Below are 26,135 nucleotides of genomic sequence, written 5' to 3' on the forward strand. Positions count from 1 at the left end.
CACTCATATTCCTAGAAGTTGAATTGCTGGCTCAAAAAGTTATATATTTTTAATTTTGTAAGCTATTGACAAATTATCTTCCATAGACATTTTCCAAGGGACCCACCTACCATCAGTGTGTGACAATGCCTGTTTCCTTACATCTGTTTCTACACAACAAATTTGCAAACTTTTTGAGCTTTTCTAATCTTATTAGTGGAAGTTGTACCTCATTATAGTTTTATTTTGCATTTCTTTCATCATGAGTGAGCTTGATCATCTTTTTCTATGTTTAAGAACATTTTGTGTTTATTTTCTATGGAATATTTATTTTGGTTTGTTGGTCTTTATCTTTTTCATTTGTAGTAGATCTTTGTATATTAAGAACACTATCCCCTTTGTCTGCATTCTCGGCTTTTAAATAGCATCCACCAAAGGCATAAAGACTTTGTGTTCTCCAAAACATTTAATATTAACTTATTCTTGAGTAGAAGAAGCTGTTAATTTGGTGGACCAATGGCCAGACACTGATAAGTACAACTGCACAGTATAAAAAGATGAGGCAGCATAATACTGTTTTTCAAAACAAGGATCTGAAAACAACTCTGCCTAAAGAGGTGAGAGCCATGAGCATGGATTTCCCACTCCCATCTCTTTCACAATCCCATAAAAGAATGATTCTAAGGAAAGATTTTTGCTAACAGGACTCAGTTGTAGTAACTGTTGTTTTCTTAAAGGGAGACATTACTGTAGTTGCAGAGAAGAAAATTCACTACTGGCAGAGTAGCTATTTTCCAAAAGGATTCTTAGGATAGAAAAAAGATTCAGCTGTTCAGTACAGATCAAAAAGAGATACATTTGCAGAACAGACTATCAAAAGGGGAAAGAAATCAAAGCAAATTATTTTAACACTTGTATGAAAAGATTCGTACTCCCAGAAATCCTTTTTTCTTTTCAATCTCATGAACTGCATTATTTAAAAAACATCAATTATTCATGTTCATAGTATTAGTCTTTGCACTGTATTTTGTGACATCCCTCACAAATTTGCCCTTTTCCTTCCACATCTGGCTGTAAAATAGTTTTTTCTTGTGGTTTCATTACCTGCTCACGTCCATTTCTCTCCTTCCATTCAATTTAACCTCATGAAAAACTCAGTATTCATCACATCTGCTATTTGTCATTCTAAAGGTTTAACGATCACCCCTCTCAGTGTTCACTTTCCCAAACAAAATCGTCTTCCTTACTAACTTCTTTTAAATTCTCTTGGTAGTATGGATCTCTATTCTGGCACTTACATTTTATTTTAATTATTTCTACTCGAGTGAAATATCCACAATTAAATGAAAAACATTTTTTGAAGGCAAGTATTGATTCTATGATTTGTGTCCCATACAATGCCTTTCTCATAAGTGGCAATTAGTTCATGTTTGTTAAATTATATTTTATATGGCAGTGTCTTTATCCCTTCCATCAGTTTAATGGTCAATAGGAAAATGCCTCAATTTAACCTCAATATGACCTGGAGTGGCTAAGAACTGGGGACAAATGCAAGAGGGAGGAGATATGGGGATATATGTATATGTATAGCTGATTCACTTTGTTATACAGCAGAAACTAACACATCATTGTAAAGCAATTCTACTCTAATAAAGATGTTAAAAAACAAGATAAATACAAAGATGGAAATAAACTTTGTGATTTGGCAAGTTGGTTATGACACATTTTGGGCTTGCTCTAAGAATAATTTTAAATTTCTATCACTGAAAACCAAAAGTGTACATGAAAATTTTCATTTTATATCATTCAAAGAAAGAGAAGATTTTCACTTTGCTTGCATAATGAGCCTTAATCAAAATTAACTCAGAAAAGGAAAATACGAGCATACAGTACCTGGAGTTTTATTTCCTGACTGGAGCCAACTTGTTGACAGAAGACTTTGAAGAAATCAGCTACTCCCTCTTCCACCCACAGCAAAGTCACTGAGGTCTGGGTTTTATTCACTGCAAAGAGTGATTTTGGAGGAGCTGGTTCTGAGCAAAGATAAGTTAAACAAATTAATTTAATCTAAAATATTCTTCCTTCCTTCATTAATCAAAAGAAAAAATAGGCAAAAAATTCCAAATATAGGTAGTTAAGAGCACCATAAAGAGTGTATATTGCTTTCAAAATATGTCCTTTTACAAAGACGGTCATCTAACTTGCAAGGCAGAAGATTTTGCATCTTTCATTTTATACTTCTCTTTTTGTAACACTTCTGTTTTCTACTTCAGCTTTATTATAGACATAATCTATTAATAGTTTTTGTGTCATCTACACTGGAGTTAGCACTGCCCATATGATACCGAATTTTCTGGGTGAGAAACAAAAATCTGTAAAGACTGAGAAAAATGAAAGTGGTGTGCTCCCTTCTTATAGGGAGATTCAGTCTGGTGATAAGCCAAGAACCTGCCTTCCTTTCTCGGGAGACTATTTGGAATAATTTAGCCAGAGGAATGGCTTCTTGAAAATTTAGTCAAAATTAAGAGGATTAAAGCTAAAGAGATAATATGATTTTCAAGGAAGAGGATTGATGGAAGAGGACTGGATGGTTGATAAAATGTTAGAGGACTGATTTCTTTATCTTATTCTTTTAGACATTTAATTTTGATCAATAAATTAATCCATTAGTTAAGTAAACCATTCTATCTGTGCCCTTTCATATGCCTTTCCAGTAACTGAGTCACTGGACTTGTAGGCTTGATACCAACGCCTGTCTGTTCCCCAGTTCTATGAAGTGGTCTGCTCTCCTGTTCCCAATTGCTGAATCTCTCCTGGTCCCCTCCTTGTGCCCGTGTCCTTTGGGCATTGCTCTTCCCTCAAGTTCCTACAGTACACAAAGTGCTATGCCTGAATCCAAGTTCTTAAGCCAGGGTCCCTCTTACCTGCTGTCAGATCTCCTTGACATTGCTTGTTTGGACAAACATCTTGCTGTCAGGTTCACATAATAACATACTCTCCCCATCAGCATGTCCCTGACAGACAGCTCTCCACACTGTTTGCTTGTTACTTGGATTTCTTTTCATTATCTGCCTCACTCTTCCAAGTCTGTTCTACAGCTCCTGGTGTTTAGCAAAGAAGCCCTAGAAGCCATTTCACTCTTTTGACAAGTGATATGTCTTTGTGGGGGGAAGGTCTGGACCTTCTTTCTGGAATATCATCATCATGTCCAGAACCAAGAAGTTTGTCAGAATCATTCTTGACGTGATCTATTGCAGTAATCTAAATTTGTGTCCAACTGAAAAAGAAGCATTTTCCTTTCCAGAGGCAACCTGACAAATTTGGGCACAAGAGCTGAAGGAGGAAATAAATGAGCTGGTCTTGGGCAAGTATAACTCACAATAGATGTCAGGACCCCTTTCTCATTTGCAATGAATTGTTCATTCCTCTAGACATTGTATCATCTCACTTGCCCTATGATGAAGACTGTTGATGAAACACAGAAGTCTACTTCCACTTTTACATCCTTCATAATTGTCACTGCTAATAGCATTACGAGTCAGAGACTAAGTCCTCCAGTGATTCTGACTCCTGCAGAACTTGGATCTTTGGAAACAAGTGTGAGGTTGTCTGAAGCAGAGATAGATGATCTGTTAGGCTGAGCCTGGGCTACGTCTCTTTAAAAGATACAGACTGTGGAACTGCTCCTTGGAGTGAGTTTCTCGGACTATGATTAGAATCCCTAGGACATCCATATATTTTTTCCTGATGGGTAGATAAAATAGTTTAGTTATCTGATATGAGTATTGCCCAGATCCTAATCTCTGGATCCAACTTTTTACGTATTGATTTCCCATCATCTATCATCTGTTCTTACTCAAGTATCTCACTATTAACCTCAACTCCATAAGGTTAAAATGGAATGTGGAGTCCTTGCCTTTCCTCAAATCGTTTCTGCTTTCCACCTGCCCCTGATTCTGTCCTGAGCAGCATCATTATTTCAATGGTCTAAGCTGACAATTTTGAGGCTCTCCTCTTGCTTCTCAGTCTCAGATCCCATTATCTTTTAATACTTCCTTTCATCTCTTCCTTTTATTTATTCCTTTTATTATATTGCACATCCAAGCTTTTGCCATCACACTTGGCATTCATTACAACAGCCACTTATTCCCTTTCCCTGCCTCTTACTTGACTTTTTCTTCGTTTTGCCAGTGATGGTATAAAAGGTCTTAAAACACCACTTTGCTTCTGTTAGATCCTACCTGTGCAATGATCTATTGTGATCAATGTCTATGGTGTCAAATCCAAATATGCCAAGTGTTAAAGATTCTACGTACACTAGCCACTTGTCACTCATCACCACCATCTCTCCCGCACAGACATGCTGCCCCGTAAAGCCAGTCTTCCCACTGACCATCACACAGGTATTACTCTATCTCAACTCATGTATTTCCCCTCAGTGTACTCTTTCTTCTCTTCTGATCATCTTAAAGAAAACGTCTTACCTTCTCCTTGAAGCCTTATCTGATGACTGTCTCTTTATGCTCTATCCCTTCTCTGACCTTCTATTGCCCTTAACTATTTCCTGTGTGACTTATGTGAGTGAAGTCCTCATTCCACTGGGTCCTATGAGATTCTTTAAGAATGGCGGCCATGTGTTATAAATTATTTCATCTTTATTTTGAAACAGCCAAGTGTAGGGACTCAATAAATGTTATCTATTGACAGATTTAAAACATAAGTCAAGATTCATTAAACAGAGGCATTAGGATTCAAGCATCAGGTAAGACCAGACAGGCATTGTGTTTTGATATCTCTGCCTTTTTGTAGTGATTATATTTGTAAAAAGTCATTAGCTCTCTGTGGCAGGGTCAAGGACTGCTGTGAATTAGAAGTTTTCTCAGTGGCCCAAGAAATATGATTTAGATAATGGAGTAGAGATTTCTTTGAGCCTGGCTGAGAATGTGGACCTAGGTGAGAAGTAGATCCTCAGGAAAATCTCCAAAGGATCTGGGACCTCAAACAGCCATGTAACATTTTTTTTCCCTCCGGTGGTATATGAGGCAATAGATTATTCCAAGATCACTATACCCATTATCTCTGCATTCTTTTCTGAAAGATATAATGCATTCCAGTTCTGCATTGTGAATGCAGACTCACAACTCATTCAGTTGTTAATGAGTAACATTCACAAATCACCTGCTTGAAGACTTATGATCTTTTGATAGGTATATTTTCCTAGATATATTAGGGAGAATTTCCGCACTACTATTCCAAAGAAAATAAAGTTATCACAATATTTCATAAGTGGAGGTGTAATTAGATTGGGAGGGGCTTATAATTAAATTTCACTACTCAAGACAACATCTGCCCCAGGGAATGTATTAAAATATTGGAATTATACTGTGCAACACAGTAGCTACTAGCCACATGTGGCTACTGAACGCTTGAAATGTGGCTAGTCTGAATTGAGAGGTGCTGCATGAGTAAAATACAGGTTAGATTTCAAAGACTTTAGTATGAAGAAAGAATAAAAATATCTCACTAATATTTCTTTACATTGATTACACGTTGGAATGATACTACTTTGGATTTACTGGGTTAAGTAAAGTATATTAAACTCAACTTCACCTATTTCTTTCTACTATTTTGTAATACAACTACTAGAAAATTTAAAATTACATTTGTGGCTCTCACCATATTTGAATTGCATAGTACTGGGTTAGAACATTTCTTCCTGTTTGGTAGAGGAGTCTGGAAATTCTTGGCAGAAACTGGTCAGAGGGGTTCCCCTTCTGCTGTCTATCTTTCTTCATGAGAAGGCAAGGTCAGCTCAGCCTCATAGCTTAGGATGGCTTAGAGGTTCATGTTTCCCATCCTTAGAAACAAGACTAAAAATGGTGAATGGCTAAATATTGTTTAGACAGTTTCATATGGTGGGGAATACATTGACACACAAAAGCCTCTTGAGTGGTCTGTGCCTCTGTTATGGCTTAAATTGTGTTCCCTAAAATTCACATGTGGAAGCCCTAAACCCCAGCACCTCAGAATGTGACTGTGATTGGAGATAGGGCCTTTCAACAGGTGATTATGTTAAAATGAAGCTATTAGGGTGGGCCCTAATCCAATCTGGCTAGTGTCCTTGTAAGAAGAGGATGTTTAAGCATTCAAAGAGGCACCAAGAATGAATGGGTACAGAGAAAGGACCATGTGAGGACACAGCTAGAAGATGGCCATCTGCAAGCCAAGGAGAGAGGCCTCAGAAGAAACCAAACCTGCCAACACCTTGATCTTGGACTTCTAGCCTCCAGAAATGTGAGAAAATACACTTCTGTTGATTAAGCCCCACGGCCTGTAGTATTTTGTTTTGGCAGCCCTAGCAAACTAATATGGTCTCTTATTGCTCAAAATATCAAATTCCACCTAGTTCATAAAGGAGAGAGACATGAAGCCTTTTTAAATTTTGTTAAGAGTAAATGAGCCTTAATTTAATGTATACAAAACACTTTATATAATATAAAGAGTCATGTACATATTAGTTACAGAACAGCTTCTGGTTATCATTTTCTATCTCCCTAAATGACATTTTAAATTTCTTCAAAATTCCCTCTGCTCCATAATGTCAGATGTCCTTTTGTTTAAAATAATTTCCGAATCCATGATATTTGATATGAGAACCTATGGATATGAAGAAAGGAGATAGACATACTATCTTTACAAAATGGGGTATAGATACAGGGTTGTTTGCCTTTAAATATGCTAATCATTGCAAGTGTTATACTCAACTATTTGGTCTTCTCTTTCCTTCCCTTCTCTCCCCCTCAGTGCCCCTCCTACTTGTGTTGGGGATCCAACCTAATTTTATAAGAAAATCAAGTACTATGCATAAAACATGGACTGAATGGAAAGCAGTAACGTTATCTCTACCACTTAATTTAGGATGGATTATGAGAGGCTCACGGTGCTGCCCAGGATCTCCGGGAAGTGAAGGTGACATTGGGTGAAGTGTGAGCGAGTATTTGATTCACATTCTCTGCTCTGGCAGCAAAGCTCTTCCTTTCCCTGGGAATTCCAAAGGGAGTCAGGTGTAATATTCAGCCTTGGAGCAGAACGGAATGTATTTATTGCCTAAAATCCATCTTTCTCTGACAGTTATTACATTGTTTCTTATTTTAATGTGACTCATTAGTTTAGCTGGTGATAGAATTATGTTAATGAGGCTAAGGTTAAATCCATAAAAGCTTACTGGTTTTATTTCATTTGTACTTCATACCTTTAAACTTGGTGAGTTGTTTTACAAATGTGTGACATTGATGATAAGGAGAATTCAATAGAAAAACATTGTAAAAAATGATTGACATGGCAAAATCTATTTTTAATCCTCAGCCTGACTGACAGCAATTTGTTAGTATCCTCTTCATACACAAAAGCTGGTCTTTAACATCTGTATTAGAGTAAGTCTTTTAAATTGATTTTTATTTTCCTCATCTCAAGCCACAGAACATATATTCAACTTGGCCAAAGAAAACATCTGTGACTTAAGCAGTGTAAGCTGCATAAATTACCTTCAACTTGGTCAAAAACAGCATCTGCAGAAGAGAGCACTCTTTGAAAAGAAAAAAAAACCCAAAAATCCTAAGAGTGAGTTAAGATCGATATGCCATGAAATTAAGAAGAGGAAAATGTATATTAAACAACAGTCACCTTTGTTAGATCTGAAGTTTATTAGGCCTATTCTCTTACTGACTTTGGGAGATTCTTTTCCTCCGTACACTTAATAAGTAATTAGAACATTTAAAATAACATTGGGGAATATAAAAATATTCAGGCAAATACTTCGCAATAAATTACAATTAGCCCCTTTTCATATACAGAACATAGACATTTCTTAGGAATTAGAAATACCTGGCATTTTCATTACATTTTAAATAAATTCTTTATAGCTTAATAATAGCAAGTGTAATATCCTTTTCCGCGAATCATTGGGTAAGTTATGGTATTACCAGCTCAAGTAATTTCTAAAGATTAGTAGAATTTTTCAGAGAAATCTCTCTTTTAACTTAGTTTAAAACAAAATATCTGACTTCCTCCTTTGTTGGTTCCAGGAATATGTGGTTTTGTTTGGCGTTTTTATTAGTTAGGACTTAGATATTGCACAATTCTTAGAAAAAGGTAGCTACTCTTACTGTATCATCAGCCTTGTCGCCTTTACTCTGAACTCAGTTATGAACTAAATCCTAAAACTGGAAGAAACATTAAATATCATTTAGTCCAGACCCTCATTTTGTAGAAGAGGCAGCTGAAACTCAGAGGGCCTAGGTCATCTTTCTAAGGTGACACAATTTGACTGTGAAGGCAAGTACCTCTAGGTAAGGGTCCCCTTCCTGCATCCAGCTTCCTCCCTAAACACATGAACATTTTCCATGAATTTCCATGTAACTGGGGACGATGAGGTCTTCTGGAAAGTTCCTTTGCCCAGAAGACCAACTTTTCCAGAGTGGGCACTTGCCTGAGTATTTAAATCAGAGGCAGACATCATGATCATTGTCATATTAGTCCAACATCCAGATTCTTTAAATATATTGAAGGGCAACAAGCAAAACGTGCAAGTCACTTTACAGTGGGCAGGAGAAATGATTTTAGGGAAGTGCTAAAATTGTGTGGCATGGCCATGGGCAGTTGGCAAATTGCAGTGACACTCAGAAAACCACTGCAATGAGAAATGGGGGAGACATATATTGAGGACAGGTATCGGTCAGTCTTGGGCCCAGGAATGGAGCCATGGAACAGTGACATGCCTGGTAGCCTAACCCAGAAAAAAATGCTTGCATGGGGCTGCTGGCCATCAGGAATGTATAAGAATAGTAGCACAGCACTTAACGATCCTCTGCAGACCTAAGGAAATTGCATGTGTTTATAAGAGGTCAATAGATGAGAACTTTCACAAGCTTCCATCATCAATCCCTCCTACTCACACACCCCCTTAATGCCCATAGACTCTGTCATTTATCGTCTTACTACAGATTCTCCCACCCTAAGGCCACACCCTCCAATGGCACCCTTGGTCCCATCTCCTTTGGCCCATTTGACTAACAAACCTCACTTCTCACCCCAACAAATCTCACCCCAACAAATCTCACCTCTAACTATCCTGCATCATCAATTTCTCCTGCTCTGCTGAATCATTCTGATTAGCTCAATGACAAACTGTTTCCACCCACTTAAAGGCAAGGAAAAACAAAACAAAAACAAAATGCAAACTTGGATCCTTTTATCCTCAGCTACTGCCCATTTTCTCGCCTTTTTACAGTATCTTACCTCTGCAAAAGTTTAATTCCAGCTGTCTTCAGTTTTTCTGCTTTTGTTATCTTTTTTTTCCTCACTCACCACTCCACCCAAATGCCTTCTCTGCAAATCACCAATGACTTCTGGGTTGCTAAGATCAGTGATCAATTCTCATTTGTTGTCTAACTTATCAACAAGCTTGACATGCTGATCACTGTCTATTCACTCAAGTACTTTCTTTGTTTGGCTCTTAGGACATCACATTTTATGTGCTTCTTCTTATTTCACTGGCCACTTTTTCTCAGGCTCCTTTGCTGGTTGTCCCTCACCACTTCCACTTTTAAAAGTTGGGGCGCCTAGGGCTTAGTTCTTGGGTAGCATTCTTTTTTCATTACTTGTTCCCTGATAACCTCATCAAGTCTGTTTTCTGTCTACCCTCATATTTATATTTCCAGTGCTGAAGTCTCCCCAGAACCCAAGCTCCTTTCTCCAACTGCCTACTCAGTAACTGTTCTTTATTGTTTAATAGGCACCTTCAAATGTTGACACATCCCAAACCGAACTTCTGACCTTTCCCCCCAAACCTGCCTCTCCCATAACCTTCCTCAACTCAATAAATTGCACCTTTGTCCTTCCAATTTCTCAGACCCAGAACTTGTCATTTCCCTAGACCTCTTTCATTCATTCATAGACAACACCTAAATCTATCAGTAGATTCTCTCAGCCCCACCTTCAAAATAAATTTTGAATCTGATCACTTTTCATCACTGGTGGAAGCAAGTATAATCCTGTATCTGGATAGACGCTATAGCCTCCTAACCCTAAGGAGGAGGGTGATCATGTAAGTTATCAAAAGTGTCCAGTTGGAATCCTTTTGGGAGGAAAGGGATTGCTAAAGAAGATGACTAGCTTTTACCTGATCCATAACAGATCTAAATTGGTATCTGAAGCAACTGGAATGAATGGTCATCTTAACGAACTGGTCTCCTGCTTTTACCCTCACCCATGTGATCCCTGGAACTGGTCAGGTCATGTTACTCCTCTCCTTGAACCATCCAGGGGAACATCATCTCCCTCTGGTTAAACCCTGCACGATTTGTTCCCTTGCTACCTTTCTGCCTTCTGAGTTACTCTTCTTCGTCTCTATTCCACGTCAGTGACACTGCCTTCTCAACTTTTCCTTGAACTTTCCAAGTGCAGTGCTGCTTCCTGAACTTTGCATCTGTGGTTCCTTCTGCCTACAGACTCTCCTCCCAGCTACCTGCTCAGCATCCACAGCTCCCTCAGGATTTGGCTGAAATAGCACCTTCACAGTGAAGCTTACTCTATCCCCATCCCTACAAAAACTGCATCCCCACCTGCACCACAGAACTCTTCTTGCTTCATTTTTCTCCATAACACTTATCACCATTTGACATCCTTATAATTTATGCTTATTGTCCTTTTTCTCCACTAGAAGGAGGATAGAAATTTCTGTCAGCTTTGTTCATTTCTGTATCCTCAGCACCTAGATTAGTGGGAAGCACGTAATAAATGTTAAATAAAGATTTGTTGACTGATAGGATAAGTTAATTTTTAAAAACTATAGTACCTTGGTTATTTTATTATCTTCTTTTTAATTGACTGGTGGTATATATATGTTGTACTTGGTAAATTTTTGCCAGCCATCACAGTCATATTATTACCCAAATTAATAGAATATCTGCATAAAGTGTGTTTATATATATATAAGTTATGTTAAATATAAATATATATAAGTAAAGGATACACACACTTTCTTTCCTTTATCATTTCCTCCCTCTCTTCAATCCATTCATTCGTTCATCTTCCTTTCCTCTCTCTGTGCTACATTGACAGAAATTTATTCACCTTCTTATGAACTCATTTTTGTTTGTTTGTTTTGGTGGTGGGTAAGGGGAATAACAAGTTAGTCACTTACCGGCAGAGGATTCAAGGAAAGGGATGGGTGGCTAGGGAGAGGAACTTTAGACTTCAGTTTGCCATGACTCACAACACTTAGCTCAGTTCATACCGAAAATGAGAACTGCATATATCCAAGTAACTATTTCCCAAAATTGTACACTCAATGACTTCAACATAAGAATTAAACACATTTTCTCAACTGACAGGGAGACCAGGAATGGCAGTACCTTGTAATGGCTGGGCTTTTATATATAGTCAGAAATTACATTTCATCAAAATGGATATAATTATTTGTAAGCTACTAAAATTTGATGTGTGAGTGTGCGAGAGAGAGAGAGAGAGAGAGAGAGAAGAAAGCAGATTCTAATATCCTCCCAATTCCTAACATCTGTGTCTATAGTCAAATTATGTTTTAAAGACTTCTCATCTATATAAAAACTTTCATGGCTGAGATTAAGGAAATCAAGCCAATTTCACAATGCTCAAATTCCCAAACAGGAACAGAAAGCCACAGGAATGGGTGTGAGGCTCCTTCCTGCTCTGTTAAATGCGTTCATAGAAAAATGAAGCTTTAGAAAAAAAAATACACCCCAAGTCCAGGAAGACATAAGCCAGCAGATGGATTAAAAAGTACTGTTCCTAGATCCAGGCTCAACAGATTTCTCTAGGTTTCAACTTGCCCAAATGAGGACATTGCACTAAATTATCTCCAAATCTCTCCCAGAACTAAAGTTATCTGAGTCCTTATCTTGAACCTGCCTGAGCAGGTTGGTGGTCAGGATAAAGCAGACCTTTGACCATAGTGGTGTACATATTCTGTTTTTCGCCTTTCTCTGACTTTATTGGCTGTTCCTTCCATGTCTCTCTTAACTCCTCTTCCTCTGCTCAGTCTCTAAATGCTAGAGTTGTTCTTCTTGGCTAGACCCAGGGCTCCTCTCCTCTGTTTCTACTTAGTACTTGATGATCTTATCCAGACACCCCCAAATTTATGTTTCCAGCCTAGAATTCTCCCCTGATCTCCAGACACATATATCAACAGTCTCTTTACTTGACAACTGCACTTGGATGTCCTTTTGATTTTTTTTATGTCTGAGGAAGAATGCTTGATTCTCAGCTTTCCTCCAGTTTCCTCCCCTTCTAGTTCTTCTAGTCCTTTCAATCTCAGTAAATTGTACCACGCACCACCCTAGTTGCTCAAGAGCAAAGCCTAGGAGACATTCTTAGTTTCTCTTTCTCTCATTTCCTGTTTCACCCCATCAGAAAATTCTGGGGACACAACCTCCAAAACAGCTCCCGAATTCTGCCCAGTTTTCTCCATCTCCATTATTACCATTTCGGTCAAAGTTACCATCATTTCCCACAGCACTTATTTTAATTAGAATGCTGTTTTTAAGGCTAATGACAAATAATCCCTTAATTGGTCTCCCTACCTTTATTGTTGACCCCCAAATCCTTTCTCCCTTGAGCAAATGGAAGGCTTATTTTAAATATGTCAGATTATTTATGTTAAATTCTCTAAATGGCTTCAAATGTGCAATTTCAAAATAAAATCTCAACTCCATGCCTTGCAAGTCCCATATAGTCTGACTTCTCCTGGTTCTTTCTGCCTACGTGCTCTTCCTCAACCTTTTCATGGATGATCCTTTCTTGTTATTCAGATCTCTTCTCCTTGCTTCCTCAGAGAAAGCTTTTACTCCAAAGCCATCTGCATCATACTACCCTATTTTAATGCTCTGTAAAGCAGTTATGACCATCTCTCCCTTTACTAGATCATAAGGTCCTTGTGAACAGAAAATGAACGTAACTTTTTGGGTTTATTATGATAAGAAGTCGGGCATCTGAGCAGTGTTTAGAAGTTTCTCAGCATATATTTGTTAAGCAAATTAATGAATGGATATTCTATCACCATAGATCTATTTTATGAATCTCATTGTTATTTCTTTCTCATTCTTGTTTCTTTTCCTCAATCCTTCCTTCCTTCTTTCCACCCCCCCCCCTTTTTTTTTTCTTTTTAGGTTGGAAAACTGATTGTATGATGTAAGCTTATCAAATCCTCCTAAAGTTTCTCCAGAGTTCCAAGAGAACCAAGACTAGAAGTTACAACTCGTTGCTTGTTGAAGCCGCAGTTGTATGCAGACCAACGAGCTCTTGTAAAATGACAAGTCTTAGTGCAGATTTGATTGACATTTGTGTTAACTGCCAAAGTGAGCTGTCATCACGTACCACCATAGTACCATAAAACTGCTGGCAACCTAAGATTCTTAATGGGATGACTGGCTCAAAGCCTTGCAAACAGCACCACGAATGGCACATATCTTCTCTGGATGTCTGCTGATGACATAATAATTGAAAAATTTTGGCAACTGTTTTGAGAGCTTTCTACCCTTGTACATGCCATCTTGGATTAATTTATGTTGTTCTGGATTCATTGATAGTCTGGTTTCTTTCTCCAGATGTAGATCCTGTCCTCCATGACAGCAAATAGAGCCATTCCAAAGAGATCTCTATACAGAGAAATTAAACTCAGGGTTGGTTCAACCAGTGTTGCTCCTAGGTTAAAGATGGTATTCTGATTTAAACAAGCACTGAAAATCTGTGTGCCAAGGCTGTATTTTTCTGTAAAGTAGAATTAATTTGACTTCTGTGTATACTAAATGAATGCTGTATAGAAACATAAAAATGGCAAGAATGAATGTTTTGTGAAAAAAATGCAATTCAGTTATTACTAAAGCAAAATGTTTCACTTCTCTGAAAGCTGAAACTTGTTTTGGGTAAATATTAACTGTAATACTAATTTCAGCTTCAAGGTCTATAGTTTCAATTCCATTCAACAAATATCTATTAAGCATCTACAGCAGACAAGGTAATGTGTGTTATAGAAAATTGAAAGAGCTTATAAAACACAATAATGTCACTAGTAGAATGGAAAATAGACCTTTAGACAAATGGATAAAAAGTAGGGTTATTTCATTTTTAGGGGAAAAAAAGGGCTAAGGACAGGCACATTATATAAAATTGTCTTGCTTTCAGAGAGGAACAGGACAGAGGTAATATTCTGTCTGATATTAAGATACCAACATGGAAAACCTTATCAATTCTAAGGGTAATGATTCACTAGAAATAATTGCTGCGGGAACTTGTCTTCCCTATTTGAAAAGTTCAAAGGTACTTTTTAAAAAAATATTTATTTTTATTTTATTTCTTTTATTGGCTGTGCTGGGTCTCCGTTGCTGGGCGCGGGCTTTCCCTAGTTGGGGCGAGCAGGGCTACTCTTCTTTGCGGTGCATGGGCTTCTCATTGTGGTGGTTTCTCTTGTTGTGGAGCATGGGCTCTAGGCATGCAAGCTGCGGGCTCAGCAGTTGTAGCTCTCGGGCTCTAGAGAGCAGGCTCAGTAGTTGTGGTGCACGGGCTTAGTTGCTCTGCAGCATGTGGGATCTTCCCGGACCAGGGCTCAAACCCGTGTCCCCTGCATTGGCAGGCGGATTCTTAACCACTGCACCACCAGGGAAGCTCTCAAAGGAACTTCCTAAACTGGTTTAGGCAGTCCTGTCTGTTAATGGGGAGACATGGGGACTCAAAACCTCATGATAACTTTGGGAAATCATGACGGTTTTTTGCTCACATTCCTATTTGTTTGAGTGTAATTGTCCCAGTTCATGACTTTAACCCATATTCCTGAGGCTTCATGGATCATCCATAATGTCACATAAAAATGACAGCAAAACACATAGTAGGCCACTGAATGCTACTTTGGTAGGACCACTTCTGAACTTGTACTTTAAGGGAGACCAACAAACCAAATAAGTTGGAGAAAGCATCTAGAAACCCGAGAAACACTTGTGGTTGCTTATGCTAATAAAGCTTGGGAAAAGAAAGTCTGAGGGAACACAGGCATGATCTCCAAGTAATTCCAGTTACCTGGAAACAAGTTTTGAACTAACATTCATACAGAGAACAAAATCAGAGTTAATGGTTGGAATCAGGTGATTTTTTTGTCTTAATAAATAGATCGTGCAATGTTGGAAGCTGGTGATCTCCACATTCCTGGAATTCAAGTATAGACTGCTAGGGAAAAGCAGGTTGTGTGCAGTGCATGAAAGAACTCTACTCATGATTCTCAATAGGAGTAGTACCGCCCCCTTGAGGGTGCTTGGAAATTTGCAGAAATGTTTTTAGTAGTCACAATGGAGGAAGTTAACCAGACTTCGGTGGGCAGGGCTCAGAAATACTAGATGTCCTGCAATAATCAAGAAAGTTCCAAAGAGAAAAATTGTCCCATGTCCCACGTTCCACATGAATTTCTAATTTTGCATCAGAATAAATCCACTATAAATATAAGTACAAGTACTTTATCATGCAATTAATATTGCAAAAAATTTAAGGTTAAGTAAAATAATTTTGAAGAAAGTTTCCATGAAGAAGAACACAAATGGAACTAAGATGTTATTTAAAAACTATTCAACACTATACACAAAAATAAACTGAAAATGGATCAAAAACCTAACTGTAAAGCCGGACACTATAAAACTCTTAGAGGAAAACATAAGCAGAACACTCTTTCACATAAATCACAGCAATATCTTTTTTTGGTCCACCTCCTAGAGTAATAAAAAAAAAATAAACAAATGAGATCTAATTAAACTTAAGAGCTTTTACACAGTAAAGGAAACCATGAACAAAATGGAAAGACAACCCACAGAATGAGGGAAAATATTGGCAAATGAAGCGACCCACAGGGATTAATCTCCAAAATATACAAACAGCTCATGCAGCTCAATGTCAAAAAAACACAACAACCCAATCAAAAAATGGGCAGAAGATCTAAACAGACACTTCTCTAAAGAAGACATACAGATGGCCAAAAAGCACATGAAAAAATGCTCAACATCACTAATTATCAGAAAAACGCAAATCAAAACTACAATGAGGTATCACCTCACACCGGTCAGAATGGCCATCATCAAAAAGTCTACAAACAATAAATACTGGAGAGCGTATGGAGAAAAAGAAACCCTCCTACACTGTTGGTGGGAATGTAAACTGGTGTAGCCAATATGGAGAGCAGTATGGAGGTTCCTTAAAAAACTAAAATAGAGCTATCATGTGATCCAGCAATTCCACTCCTGGGTATATATCAGAGGAAACCATAATTCAAAAAGATACATGCACCCCAATGTTCATTGCAACACTGTTTATGATGGCCAAGACACATGGAAGCAACGTAACTGTCCATTGACAGAGGAATGGATAAAGAAGATGTGGTACATATATACAATGGAATATTAGTCAGCTGTAACGTCAAACAAAATAATGTCTTTTGCAATAACATGGACGGATCTAGAGATTATCATACTAAGAGAAGTAAGTCAGACAGAGAAAGACAAATATCATATGATATCACTTATATGTGGTATCTAATTTTTAAAAATGACATAAATGAACTTATTTACAAAACAGAAACAGACTCACAGATTTTGAAAACAAACTTATGGTTACCAGAGGGAAACATGGAGGGGGGAGGGATAAATTAGGAGCTTGGAATTAACATACACACACTACTATATATAAAATAGATAACCAGGGCTTCCCTGGTGGCGCAGTGGTTGAGAGTCCGCCTGCCGATGCAGTGGATACGGGTTCGTGCCCAGGTCCGGGAAGATCCCACATGCCATGGAGCGGCTGGGCCCGTGAGCCATGGCTGCTGAGCCTGCGTGTCTGGAGCCTGTGCTCCACAATGGGAGAGGCCACAACAGTGAGAGGCCCGCGTACCACACACAAAAAAATAAAAAATAAAAAATAAAAGATAACCAACAAGGACCTACTGTATAGCACAGGGAACACTACTAAATATTCTGTAATAACCTATATGGGAAAAGAATCTGAAAAAGAATGAATATATATATACGTATAACTGAATCACTTTGCTGTACACCTGAAACTAAAACAACATTGTAAATAAACTATACGCCAATAAAATTTTTTTAATGTTATTTAAAAAAACCTACTCAATAATTTACTTTTTCTGCCCATAGTGTCTATTTAGTACATCATGCATTTTCAATTACCAAATTAATTCTAAAGGATTTCAGTGCAAGAGTTTAGTTTTTACTGTGGCAAATAAGAGACAAAAAAGATTTAAGACTTTGTGTCTTATGCATTGAATTATAGAGAAATGCAACCAGTGGATAAACTAAGAAAAGATTGTTTTGTTTGGTTCTGGATTTTCCAAGAGTTTTCCAAAGGTACATCACTGTCAGCGCTGCTGCTCCTGGTATTTAGGTTGCTAATAAAACACCCTGGATTGTTCTTTACTTATAGCTGCACATATGAACATGTGTAATAACAGAAATTATTTGAAACTTTTATAGACAAACACAGAATATAAATTAGCAGATATCTGAAACGGTGATGTCAGTAAGTTGAACTAAATGTTTTGAATATATTTTTATTGCCGTATACATTTATTTTTTATTGAATTATAATAGACACAACATTGTATTAGTTTCAGGTGTACAACATAATGATTCAATATTTGTATGGATCATGAAATGATTTCATGATATCTAGTTATGTATATATTTTAAATTTTCAACTATAAAAATGATGAGCTCTCTGCTGTGAAAATTACATATTGAATTGCATTTATTTGGGGGTTATCATTCTCAAACTGATACTGCCCCAAGAGGTCTACCACACAACTTTTTGCCAATCTGTCCTCTTTTGCCTGATGCTGATTATAGGATATTACTTCTGAGGTCTCTTTAAGTACCAGAAACTAAATATATACTTTAATACATGGTAGATTGTTGAATGTAGAAGATGTGTTTTGTGTCATATAGTGTCACTTCCAAGTTGTTTTTCATAATATAAATAATTATTTTGACACTACACAATAAGTTCCAGCTCATTTGCAATAATATCATAGTTTCCTCATTTTCTCTCATCCACAGCTTATTATTTTTCTCAGCATGTTATCTCTACTTTAATTAAGGTTATTTCCCTCTTTCTTTCATCACAGGCAAATTTGTCTAGTCTCTTATTACTTATCCTAACTCTAGGTTTTATTCTAGGGTCCACCTGTACTTATGCTTTATTTTTAATTATTTTAATAATTTATTTCTAATTAATAATTAATTAATTAATATGGATTTATTCATTTCTTTATTTTTATACTTCCTGTATGGAAGAACTACTGATCCTCTTACTTCTTGCAAACTCACATTTATTCATTTTCATTGTATATAGTCATCAGGTAGTCCCATTATGACTTTTAGAATAGCTAAAAGCTGTACCTGAACATATACATAGGGAATCCATGTTATTTTTTATAAATTATTTTTCTTTTATTTTGATTTTGTATTAGAGTTAGGATTTATATCAAATTATAAAAATCAACATGTGGATTATTTTATCTATGAATTTCAATTTAAGATATTAATGAGGGCATTGCATAATATTTATGTAAAAGGGGAATGCTGTCTGATAGGGTTGAGAGCACGGCACTAGATAGTATCTAAGGTCCATCCATCTCTAAAATTCTAAGACTCGTTGGTTCCTCTAGTCTTACTATGAATGATGAATACTCTTGTCTCCAGCACAGTAAACACTGCACTCACAGAAATTTATAAGTTGAATGTACTCTTTTGATAGTATTGTCTCTTCTGTACTTATAAAAGACAGCAAACCATTTTCTTTTCTATTTCACTGAGTTGTGAAGACCATGTTAAACCAAGAGATACACACACTGGTTCTCCCAGTATGATTATTTTCACACACACACCTGTGTACTTTTCTTACCTAGCTTCACAAGGTGGAGCATGGAGGTATTACTTCCTCTTTCAGTGCAAGCAGTTACAGAGATATTGTAGATATCTCCTGGAGGCAGGCTGAGAATTGTGGTCATGACATTGCGTGTTACCTGCAAGATCATCAGAATGGAAGGTTTAAGCTTCTAATGGCCTTAAACTAGAATACCATTCCAAACAACCACAGGGCTATCACAAATGTTCCCTCTCTGTTCTGTGCTGCGATCTACAGTTGATTAAGCCTTACGAATATATTATTTCCTCTGAACATGATATAAATTTCTCAGCTGAGCCAAATGCAACGTAGCTCCAAATAGGCACAATACATAAAGGAACATTTTTGTGATTAATTCCTTTGTTTGGAATGGGTATTACTCTGATTTTTTCCCCTTCATATTCACAGCAAATTTTAGAAAAATCAATTGCTTGGTTTTACTAATAGGAACATTGTTCAGCCTTAGCTGAGAAGCTCAGAAGAAATCTAACCATGTCTGTGGACACCTGCTTTCTTAACTAAAGACTCTATTTCCCAGTTTCTTCTATAGCTAGTGGGGACCATGTGACCCCATTCCAACCATGGGTAAGAGGAGGTACCATGGGCAACTTATAGTTTTGTTCACACCCTGTATGTGCTGGACCTTTGTGTCCTCTCTTTTCCCCTTCCTGTGGGCTAGAATATGGCTGTAAAGATGAGGAAGTTTTGCCTATGCAGATGAGGACTACACTTAGTGGCAGATGCAGCAGCAAAATAGAAAGAATCTGGACCCTTGGATGATCCCTCACAGCAGAGGTGCCCTGTTAGTGCTGGGTACCATGAGAGAGACATAGGTGTTGATATTCTTTAATCCACAGCCTTAAAAAAATATTATTACAGTCATTTAGTTGGTACCCTAGCTAATAAAACAAAAAGCTTAATAAACCAGGAGAAAAGAAATTTGTGTTTCCAACATATCCATATATTTAGGTGTTGGGGATATATGGAGAAAATAATGAAATAACTATGGTTTTCTTGAAAATGTTTAGTATTCTGAAGAAAAAGCTCAGTCATAACTTTAAACACAGGTGAAATCAATAGATACAATGATTACTACTCACTACTAAAGATTAAAAGGTAAGCTCTGTGAAAGAAGGAATTTAATTTTTGTTCACTATCCTGTCTCCAGAACCAAAAGCAGTGTCACTTGGCATACAAATATTTTTTTGATATCTCAATAAATGTTTGCTTCATGGTTTTCAACAGATGCCCAATACTGGGAATCAAAGATACATACACTCTTTTTAATTTTCTTCTTCCCTTCTGCAACAACCATCCAGTGGAGCATTCTAGAATGTGAGAGGTCAGTAGTGTCATCCCCGTATGTCCAACTGATGTATAACAGACTGTTGAAATATTCCACGGAAGTGATTTCTGGAGCAACTGGGGCTATGAGGGAGGAAAGAACTACACTTTAGTATAAGAGACTATGAATAATTAAAGTACTTACCAACAGAGCATGAAATCCCAGAGTTAATTTAGAGAATTAAAATTCACACCTCATGATGGTCCTAGGGACTCTTGGATCTGTCGGTAATATAGTGAAGTTTGGTGGTATGAAGTGGGCACTTGTTTTGTGGGATGCTACCTTGTATGGCTCAGACCCAAGACAGCCAGACCTATACCTGAGGAGAGCAAGGTTTTTTATATAAATTTCACTTACAAGATTCCAAAAATGTTCACATATTTGGGTCAAATTTAGGCTTAATTTATTGTTGGATCAATAAATTAATATTATTAAGCACTGGTGAACTTATTTTCCAAGCAGTACTAGAAACTCTGGGATCCTGTAAAAATAAATCTTTTTTATTGTGGCAGCAAAGAAGTTTATGAGAATAAAGAACAGTAGGATCAATGAGTAGAGGAACAGAAAAATAAATATTATGTCCATAAGATAACAGGACAATGGCATTTACAGTGTCTAGAGCAGTTATTCACGGAAGGTAGGCTCTAAATAAAAGTTGCTGAAGCAAGTATTAAGGGAAGGAAGGAAGAGATTTTTAACTTTAGAAAGCTGAATTCTCCCTGACACTGAGTTTATGAATTTATTTTATAACTTTACATTTTTAAATTTAAAAAAATTCTGATAGGGGAGGAGAGTTCATCACAAGCTTTATAATACATAAGCTCTGAAAGCACACTTTAATTATTTTTAAAGTAACTGATAATTCTGAAGATTTTAACAAATACACAGTTGAATTTAAGTTCCATGTGATGTTGGTTTGAAGATAGCCAAGTGTTCTATTCCAAGATACAGTCCCAAACCAACCAATGTTTGGAGGAGAATTTCTACAAATCAAAAAGACTTATTTTCTTTAACATGCACTAATACATATAACAAACATTCATAACTATCTATGCTTTCAGATACAATTATTCACTAAAGGGATATGTAATAGTAAAAAACATATTTCTGTTTCATGCTAAGTATGAGTAACATTTCTATATGATTGACAATAAAATCTTGAAATATCAACAATGTCTATAATAAGTAGCACAAACTCATATCATATTGCAGAAAATTCTAATAAAGGAAAATAACCCTGGTTTCTTTATAGCCTCATAACATATTTTTACATAATTCACTATATACAAGAACCTATATGTATATTTCTTCAAAGGATATTTTCTCAAGTTCTAATTTGAGTGAACATATTTAAAATTGCAAAGCCAGAAGTATATATCTCTCGCTCACAGGTATGAAGTCTTCACATTTTTATACTCCATGTTGTTGATTTCAAATCCAGCATATTGCTGAAAGGCCACCAGATGTCACTATTAGTTTATTAAACATTATTTGATACACTAGCATAATTACGAACTTGACTTGCAGACAAACTGCCTAACAAAGATAATAGACTTGAGGTTCTAATAAGTTGCACCTTATTCAAGTATTTTATTCCTATTCCCACACAATTTGGCAATTTGGATTACAATTGGAAAACATATGAAAGTAAAGTATGAGGTCTTTATTTGCTTTAAAATTGAAATGAGGGAAGAAAGCACCCCCCCCACACACACACACCAAAAGCTAAAATTTCAACTAGTTTTAGATACAGGTATAAAAATAAAACTCAGCTACCATATGTATTTTAATAATGATTTAGATTACATAATTTAATTCTCACACTACCCTATGAGGTATTATTATGCCCATTTTATAGATGTGAGAATCGAAACCATCTGTGTCAATACGCTTAGATAAAACTGTGGATCTCCAGTGTCAGCATGACTTAGCGGTTGGTCCCAGGAAAAAATAAGAAATTCCCAAAGATCAATTTATTGGAGACAATAGACTGCTCACCTAGGCAAGTAGCTTGCTTATTAACCATAGTTTACATATCCAGACTTGCTTTGTCCATCTAAACTCTTATCTCATGATCTTTGCCCATTCCCAGGTAGTTCCCAACTTAGAAAGGCACACCTAAACCATTTGAGTCCAGAACTCCAAATCCTATTAATATTTCATTTCTGATGTCCCCCTTGGGAGATACCAGGAACACTCTGTCCAGAAAGTGTCCTGGCTCACTACAGCAAGTTCCCTATGCTTAGCTTTGTTTCATTAGCCAGTTGTTAGGCAATATTTTGAGTTTTACCAGTGAGAAAATACAAGTCCAGGATCATTAAGATAATTTGCTCAAAGTTCTACAGCTGGAAATTAGCAGGGTCAAGGCTGCTCAATCAAGTGATCAGATGTGACGTCTGGGCTCTTTCCAGACAGCTGCTGTGTCTGAGAAGGAAAGAACATTCTCAGAGCATTAATCTCAATAAAGTTAAGTGTATGAATTATTGATACAATGAAGTTTCATTATAATTAAGTATGTGATTATGAATATAGTCAAAAAGGCTAACACAGGGTTTGTCAAATAATTGGTATTTTCTCTTTTTATGGTAGTTTTTCACTTCTCTACTTTAATATTACTATTAACATCTGGAACAAAGGAAGCTCTTGACATTGGCCAGTATACAAAAGTGATGAACTATGTAAGTTGATTGTGTAAGAATTCACATGATTAATTTCTTTCTATTGTTTTTTTAATTGATAAATCTCAACAGGGTAAAACTAGAAGTCCAGTGAGTAAATTATTTTGACAAAATTATTCTTCACCTAAACAATATCTTTCTCTTTTCTTTTCTCAGTATAACTTTAATTATGGCTTTGCAGTCCCATCAAAAGTTCTTGAAAAAATCTTAGTTCAGACAATGAGGGTTACTGTTTCTCGGATGAATTTCCTCTTCTTGTTGCTACCTCTGCCCACCTTTGCTATCTCTGCCATATGATGGTGATCTACATAATTTTAGGCTCTGAGGATCCAACACTAACAGTTTTTTTGAGTACTTAAACTTTGTGCCATGTATTTTGCCAAGTAGCTTTTTTAATTGGGAAGTAACAATAGATAATAATAGCAGATTATAGATACTATTATTATCCCTATTTTTCACCTGAAAAAAAACTGAGGCTTAGAAGAATTAACTTGCTGGAGTTTACAGGTGGAAGGTGGCAAACCTGTGACTCACACACCCAAGTTTATGTGTCTCCAGGTCTGTTCTAATTCCTGCAATGGACAGTACTGCAGTCAGCCTGTGACTTTGAAAATGGCTTAATTAATAAGGAAATGGAGGCACTCTACCAAATACAATTATCAAAACGGATAAAATCAATTGAGTGTGGTGTAAAGCTGAAAGCTCTGCCTGCTACATCTCTATTCTAATCAATTCTGAACCGGGGTGCATAAATCAAGGGCAGTGACTCAGGACAAAAAGAAATTAAGGACAGTAACTCAGGATACAAATTATATTTTAATTTTTAAAGGCTATTATTTAAACAAATAATAAATTTTCAGAATCAAGTATATCATCTTCTGTGAAATTGATACTCAGTCGGTCCTGGGTGAATGACTAGCAATTTCTGGAGATGGGTCCCCTCAGAACTTCCTCAAAATAGTGATCTCTTCTCATGGGACCGTTTCCCATGCACTCACCTGTTATGAAACTTATGGTGGAACTGTCACAGCAGCTCAGTTCCGGGTCTCCCCATGTCACCATGGTAACTCGAAAGTTGTAGTACCATGCTGGTAACAGATGAGCTATCCTCTGAAAAAAGCAAGAAGACAAAAGACTAAGAGGGAAAATCATATTTTTGGAATACAGTTATGTACTTCTCTTAGCCTATGAAAAAAGTAATTTTTAATTTCCTTTTGCCTTTTTGTATTTTCCATTAAAAGTATTCTTTTTGGAATGAGATGACATGTAAATAAAATGATGTACCACAATATAATATATTTTAAAAAGTGATCAAAAGATATAGAGTCAAATACGTTCAGTATTGGTTTCCTTTTGCAGTTTCCTAAGTTATATTACACAAGTGAATTAGTATTTATTTGTAAGTCACTGTATATACATGTCCTCTGATTTCTAAGGCAAATAACCTTTCACAACTTTATATTCTCCCAGCATGGACCATAAACATGCATCCATATTGGGTAGCAATCACCAGACTTGTCAACTGGGTAGAGGACAATTGTGTAATTTGTATGTGACCTGTAGCTAACCTGCACTTTTAAAATTATTCTAGTCTCAGAAAGAGCAATCTTTTCTTGCTCTCTTGAAGAACATCCTCTAAGGGCCTGACATTATTGGTATTTAACTGATTTTTCAATGTCAAGAAGAGCCATCATTAGAGTTAAGCAGTGCCAATTAATTATTGAATGACTAGAGGAAATCTCCTGTGTTTTCTTCCTTAGGAGCAGAGAGAAACAATAAACACTTGGTAGGTCTACTAAAATGTGAATTAGCAATACACTCAATAAGAGTGAAAGCTAGTTTCACACAATTCTCTCTCTTTCTCAAAAAACAACAGAAAAATTAAAAGCAAAAACAACCCCAAACCTTGAAAGTAGCAAGCTACCTGTGTGTATTTACAAAATGGTCTAATTTACATAACACATAATAATTTTTTCAGACACATTTGGCACATGAAAGCATGTCTGTTGACACAGGAAAATGTGACAGCTGGTTAAGGAAAGGTTACCACTGATGCAGTCAAGGAGACAGTCGCTGCTATTTCATAGTAAGTTGTCCATTCTGATGTCATTGTTGTAGGGTTGAAATAAAACATTTCAACCACATATTTTCTGAACACTCCTAAATAAGGTCTGGTCCAGCTCAAAACCACTGCTGTAGGACCCAAGGGATAGAGCATTAAATCCTTTATTCCAGTTGGAACTAAGAAGAGAGGGGAGTGAAAAAAGAAAGTCAAGAAGGAATGTTTAATATCTTAGCAATAGCTTCACACTGTTACCTAATAACTAGGTTTTTCACTCTTCTGATACAATCATTAAAAACTAAAAATATTTGCCTGAGATTTTCTTTTTCCCAAGTAATGGATGCTAAGGATGGCTTCCAGGTATACAACTGTAATCACTAATTACTCTGAGGGTGAATATTGGGTGAACAAGTATGGACCTCCCATAAATGATGATAATGACTTGAGCTTAGAAATTACACCCCTCCAAATAGTACTCTGATAAAGGTATTATTCTTGTGGCTGGCAACTTACCAATAGCAAATGTCACAGGATCTGAAGGTGGTCCAATCAAAGGGCCTTTTCTTAGGTACATCACAACCTGGTACTGGGCACCAGGAACCAGATTTTCAATAATAGATTTGCTTGAGTTCACCTTCAAACCAAACACCCAACAAGATTTACTTAGAGCTGGGCTTTCAGAATGTGACACAGAGGCTAACATTGTTTTCAGGGACACTTTGTGAAATCACAAACACCTCTGAAATCCAGAAGCCTTTTCTTATGCTGAGGAAGGTTAAATTTCAAAATTAGGATGATATATAGTTTATATGAGCACTGGAGGAAACACAGAATGTTCAAATTCTAAGGCTAGATTTAATAAGCCCCGTGAACTTCTTTATAACCATCAGTGTCAATTGTAACTATGTACACTAGAAACACACCAGCCTCTAACCATAATCAAATCAGGAATAACATAAGGATAGTCTGACATCCTAAACTGTAGTGTCAGCTGATTACATGCAAAGGTCAGTGCAGGAATGTCTTTAGTCTCTCATCACTTAGAAGCATATAATATTTAATTATAGTGATGGAAATGACCTCA

At 36.7% G+C, this 26,135-nt stretch overlaps 1 protein-coding gene across 1 annotated transcript in view; it reads right to left on the bottom strand.

Moving 5' to 3' along the window:
• The window catches only part of PTPRO (protein tyrosine phosphatase receptor type O), a gene marked incomplete at its 5' end in the record, with an annotated part of 220,150 nt that overhangs the window by 43,783 nt on the left and 150,232 nt on the right, over window positions 1–26,135 (bottom strand). The window contains 6 exons of the mRNA XM_082636129.1: window positions 1,873–2,012; window positions 18,964–19,084; window positions 20,243–20,394; window positions 23,988–24,099; window positions 25,037–25,230; window positions 25,565–25,685. Coding sequence (XP_082492255.1) covers window positions 1,873–2,012; window positions 18,964–19,084; window positions 20,243–20,394; window positions 23,988–24,099; window positions 25,037–25,230; window positions 25,565–25,685 — 840 coding nt within the window. The remainder of the gene's footprint in view (window positions 1–1,872; window positions 2,013–18,963; window positions 19,085–20,242; window positions 20,395–23,987; window positions 24,100–25,036; window positions 25,231–25,564; window positions 25,686–26,135) is intronic.

This window comes from Mesoplodon mirus (genome assembly GCF_964341445.2).
Source record: "Mesoplodon mirus genome assembly, chromosome: 11".
Taxonomy (NCBI): domain Eukaryota; kingdom Metazoa; phylum Chordata; class Mammalia; order Artiodactyla; family Ziphiidae; genus Mesoplodon; species Mesoplodon mirus.